This window comes from Buceros rhinoceros, unplaced genomic scaffold, assembly GCF_000710305.1.
Source record: "Buceros rhinoceros silvestris isolate BGI_N320 unplaced genomic scaffold, ASM71030v1 scaffold40785, whole genome shotgun sequence".
In the NCBI taxonomy this organism is placed as follows: Eukaryota; Metazoa; Chordata; class Aves; order Bucerotiformes; family Bucerotidae; genus Buceros; species Buceros rhinoceros.
Genome location: NW_010415343.1, coordinates 2,187 through 7,038, shown reverse-complemented (window position 1 = coordinate 7,038; position 4,852 = coordinate 2,187). Strand labels below are relative to the sequence as shown.

Genomic DNA, 4,852 nt, shown 5'->3' with positions numbered 1-4,852 from the left:
CACTGTCGGGTTGGTGGCTCGGCTGAAGAGGAACCCGTAGAGAAACGCCAACCGAAAGAGGCTTTTCCGTTAGCGATCAAAATGATGTGGAACATTTCGGTAAGGGGTGGTTCCTCTTCTTGTCTCATCACTGGGAAAGTCATTTCAGTTGATGTCTGACGTTAATTATGTAGCGCCCGAGGAGTGTGTCCAAACAAAGCTGTTGATGTGTGACATACGTGATTGTAGCAAGTGGATGTTCTAAGGGAGGCTCCCAAAACGCGAACACCTGAGACCCCTTGGGCTCCAGAAACACTCTGGATTTAGCCGTGGCCTTTTCCAGACAGGCTTTAAGGTGAGCTCAGAGCACTGACAGTTGAGGATGCGTTTGAAGAGAGAAGTGGATCTCCTTGCCTTGCCACATCCCCCCGTGAATTCTCTAAGCAGTTTATTGCCTTCCCCGATGTTCAGAGCAGACAAGGGCATCCTGTCAGACTAGTCTCAGCTGATCCAACACCAGCATTGGGTTTATCTGCTTTTGGTCTGCAGTGAGGCTGGGCGATTCTGGCACTTACACCAGTATGGTTTGTCGTTGCTGTCACAGGCCGGTTCGTCGAGTGAAGCCATCCTCAACGCCATGGGCCGGGAGCTCGTTCCAGCCACGGGTGTTGCCTTAGCCGGAGAGTATGGAGCTGTCCCCGGCCGCAGGTATGGAAGTGGAGACGGTTCTTACCTGCTGGTGCATCAGCACAGCTGTGGGGGTGGTTCACTCTGCGCTGGGAAGTGCGGGGGGCGGATTCTGAACTCTGCCCGCTGCTGTGGTGGTGCGGGTGGAACTCTTCAGTGGGGGGGATGGGCCGTATTACCAAAAAGTACTTCCAAGAGTAGCGGAGATCTGTCACTGATAAATCAGAACGGACCGCGAGACCCGTGTAACCTGTGGTGTCTGCGCAGAAAACCTGTCCCGGGGAGGAAGAAGTTGCAGCCGCATCCAAATATAATCCAGGTGATCCGAGCGTTCACGTCCTCTGTCCCTTTGCTGCCCGGAGCCTTTGCGGAGTATCCCGACGTTCTTCCGTTGAGCCTGAACCCCAGAGGGATCGGCCACAGCCGCACGCTCTTCTTGGTGATGAAGAAGTAGGTAGAGAGAAGCTCGTTAACGTGACTCGGGCTTTTCTGAGACTCTCTATTCTGCCACTACTCGGGGCCTTGCAAAGCTTCAGGCTGGGCTGCTGCCAGAAAGCTGAGTCCGCTCTTGGAAACGCCTCCTGAGACCCGTTCCAAGTCCTTGAGATTTTAATTCTTGTTTGACAACGAGGACAAGCTGCTGCTTTTAATAATTACAGAAAGAAATGTGGAGCTCGTCCCCATTTGCCTGCCCTTCTAGTCTGAATTTCACCCCTAGCCTGGGCACGCTGCCAGACAGGGTAGAATCTGTCGTGAGATTTATTGGTGCTCAGCAGCCCTGGCTTCCTCAGCCGGGTTTGGGTTCTGGGTGGGTGCTGACAGAAGCACCTTCCCTTCCCTGCTCTTGTCCTGCCCGTGTCGGCAGGAGGGCTCTGTCCTCCCTCCGTGTCAGGAAGTGTTCTTTCCCCCATGAGCACATCTCGCTTTGCTCGCGTGATCTGCGTTATTCTGCCTCCTCTTTCATGTAAGGTAAAACCCTGCAGGAGTGACCCCGCTGCGGCTGCAGCCCCTCGCCAGGCTGCGTAAGCAGCTTCTGGTACTCGCAGTCGTAGAACTTGGGCGAGAGCATCGACAATCCAGCTGCAGAGCAGAGGGTTTGAGAACAGCAGAGCGGAGTCAGGCTGGGGCTGGGAGGTGGGACGGCATCGTGGAGGTCAGGAGGAGTTTGGCACGCGCGTGCTCTGTCCCCAGGCAGGAGGCAGCACAGGCAGTGACCTTCCGGGCTGCTCACTGGGGGCTTTTCCCTTGCTCTGCCTAGTTACCCCTGCACGCTGCGCCAGTACCTGAGCGAGAGCCGCCCGGAGGCTCGTCTCGCCGCGATGATGATCCTGCAGCTCTTGGAGGGCGTGGATCACCTCGTTCATCACGGAATAGCGCACCGGGACCTGAAGTCTGACAATATCCTGGTTGAGTTCGACTCTGGTATGTCGATTGCCAAGGGTAAACGCTGGTTCAGCCACGCACAGAAGTGATGCTGTGGGTGTTCGGGGATGTCCTACTCAGGCTGTGCTTGGGAGGGGGGAAAGCCAGAAGCAGCGGTTTCGTCAGCTTGTTCTCCTGTCAGCCTCTTGATTTTAATTACCTGAGCTCTTCATCAGCCTGACTGAGATTTAAATAGGCAGGAAACAGCAGCAGGCAGCCAGATCTGTGCAATTCAAGGTCTTGGTGCAGCAGCCGTGGAAGGTTTTCAGCAATATTGATGCCACCCTTCTTTTCTTGAAGGAAAAACTGCTCTGGAGCTGTGCAGAATGTGGTTAGGAGTGACCTAAGGCATCGATTTTTTCCCTGTTGCTGTCTGGAGAAGTGATGATTCTGCTCTGCAGTGTCTGACTTGTCATCGGGACAAGGACTGTTAATTAACACAGAGGTTCTCCAGCCTCCTGCGGTACTGAGTGTAGATCTGTATGTCGATAGCTTTTGCCATAGATAAGGAAGAAAAATGAATATATTCTTCCATCATGGCTGAGTCTCTAGCCTTACGTGTCGTCTTTTTGATGGGATCTGTGATGTTTCCTCAGAGACAGGTTCCATGGCGAGAAGTAATGTACTCTAGAGATGAGGAGAGGTTTAGACTGGAGAGAAGGGAGGGATTGTTGCTGCTGAGGGTGGTGAGCCCCTGGCCCAGGCTGCCCCCAGAGGTGGGAGCAGCCCCATCCCTGGCCCCATCCCAGGTCAGTTGGTCCTTGGGGCTCTGAGCCCCCTGCTCCGGGGGCAGATGTCCCTGCTCCCTGCAGGGGATGGACTGGGGGAGCTTTGAAGGTCCCTTCAACCCAAACCAGTCTGGGATTCTGTGAAATGGAAGAACAACTTTGTTCTAATAAAACCAGTATTTGACCTGATAATACAGAGGTGAAGCAGGAGAACAGCGTGTGGTCGTGCTGGTTCCTGGGGGTGTGGAAACTGATCCCGAAGACCATCCCTGGTGTCTATCACAGCCAGGCCCCCTGAACCGAGCGCTGACTCCGCTCTCCCCATGCTGTTCGCAGCTGCCTGCCCCTGGCTGGTGATCACTGACTTTGGCTGCTGCTTGGCGGACGAAACCGTTGGCTTGAGGCTGCCCTTCCCCAGCGCTTACGTGGACCGGGGTGGCAACGGCAGCCTCATGGCCCCCGAGGTAAGTCCCCCTCCAGTAACAGCTTGTGTCGCCGGTTGTCTGCTTGTCCCGCTGTTGGCGACTAAAATGTTTTGGCCCCAGCTGCGGCACAGGCTGCGACAGGAACTTGAACAAGGGTGGGATTGGGTGTGGAAGCCGCCTTCCCCCACGTGCACGCGCCAGCGCTTGGTGACGTGGTCTCTGCTGGCGCAGGAGGCTCGTGTCCTAGCTTGAGTTATGCTTGCGAAACACCTCTGTTAATAACAGACCTCTGCAGACCTGCTGTCCAGCAGACACCTGGAGCGCTGCAACACCGTAGTCAGCCGGCGTTACAGCCAGAATTCACCTTCCCCACCAAAAACTTGCTCTTCAGTCTTCTCTCAGGCCTGTTTCTAGGAGCTGTTACTGTTTTTGCAGCAGTCCCTGGGTTGTGGCAGCAGCTTTTGGCTGAAGTTCAGGGGGGTTGTGAAATTATTTACAGTTGTTTCTCTGATGATAAACCGTAGTAAAGGCGAAGACACCCTGAACTGTCCGCTTGACCTTGCACCTCGCCGTGTGTGGTGCAGTCTTGGTTCCTCATCCTCGTGTCTCCTGCCTGTCTGAAGCCCCAGTGTGAAATCGCTCTCGGGACCCTGTGAACACTGGTCAGGGGCAAGGACTAGAGCCTTGGCGCAGTGGCCAGTGTCCTGGTGAGCTGCGCAGTGCCGGAGTTGGAGCGTGCCGGGGGCTTACTTGGATGAACCTCAGCTCTGGTTTCAGCCTCTGTTTATCACAGTGGGAATGCTGACCTGACCCTTGAAAATTCAGCGCGGTTTAGAGCGGTTTGTTTGATCGTCCCCATCTCTGTGACAGGTGAGCACAGCATCACCCGGTCCGGGCGCGGTGATCGACTACAGTAAGGCCGATGCTTGGGCTGTGGGAGCGATTGCCTACGAAATCCTTGGCCTGGCCAATCCATTCTACGGCCACGGGGGCACAGCCCTGGAGAGCAGAAGCTACCGTGAGGACCAGCTGCCCAGCCTGCCCCCTCAGGTGCCCCTGGAGGTGAAGCAAGTGGTCAAGATGCTGCTTCGGAGGGACCCCAGCAAGGTGAGGCTCTGTTGTCCTGACCAAGTCCTCTCGCCGGTCGTTGGGGGTGCTGTGTGCAGGGCATTCACTGCCCTGGGCGCAGGCGCAGGACTGTGGCCCAGACCCCGCTGCAGCGATCCAAGACAAACAGAAGGTCTTTGCTGAAGCACAGTGCAGCCTCACTGAGCGGTGTCAGGGGTTTCTCTGTCGGACTGGACCTTGAACTGGGGGTTACGTGCAGTTGCCTGATAGTCACAGTCACAAAGAGCTTTTGAATTCACAGCGGGAGCCTCAGAAGGGGCCTGGGCGACTTCTGGCAGGGGAGACCCCACGTGCTAGTGTCGTGACACCAGCTCACGTCTGTCTCCTTCCTTCCGCAGAGACTGTCTGCTCGAGCCGCTGCGAACGTGCTCCACCTCAGCCTCTGGGGCGACAGCGTGCTGGCCGCCAGCGCCCTGAAGCCCGACCAGATGATCGCCTGGCTCCTCTGCCAGTCTGCGGCCGCGCTGCTCACGGACGGGCTGG

At 56.3% G+C, this 4,852-nt stretch overlaps 1 protein-coding gene across 1 annotated transcript in view; it reads left to right on the top strand.

Annotated features, from left to right (window-relative positions):
• Window positions 1-12: 12 nt before the first annotated feature.
• The window catches only part of PINK1 (PTEN induced putative kinase 1), a gene marked incomplete at both ends in the record, with an annotated part of 5,316 nt that continues 476 nt past the window's right edge, over window positions 13-4,852 (top strand). The window contains 7 exons of the mRNA XM_010137386.1: window positions 13-99; window positions 584-687; window positions 934-1,116; window positions 1,925-2,088; window positions 3,153-3,280; window positions 4,112-4,348; window positions 4,708-4,844. Coding sequence (XP_010135688.1) covers window positions 13-99; window positions 584-687; window positions 934-1,116; window positions 1,925-2,088; window positions 3,153-3,280; window positions 4,112-4,348; window positions 4,708-4,844 — 1,040 coding nt within the window. The remainder of the gene's footprint in view (window positions 100-583; window positions 688-933; window positions 1,117-1,924; window positions 2,089-3,152; window positions 3,281-4,111; window positions 4,349-4,707; window positions 4,845-4,852) is intronic.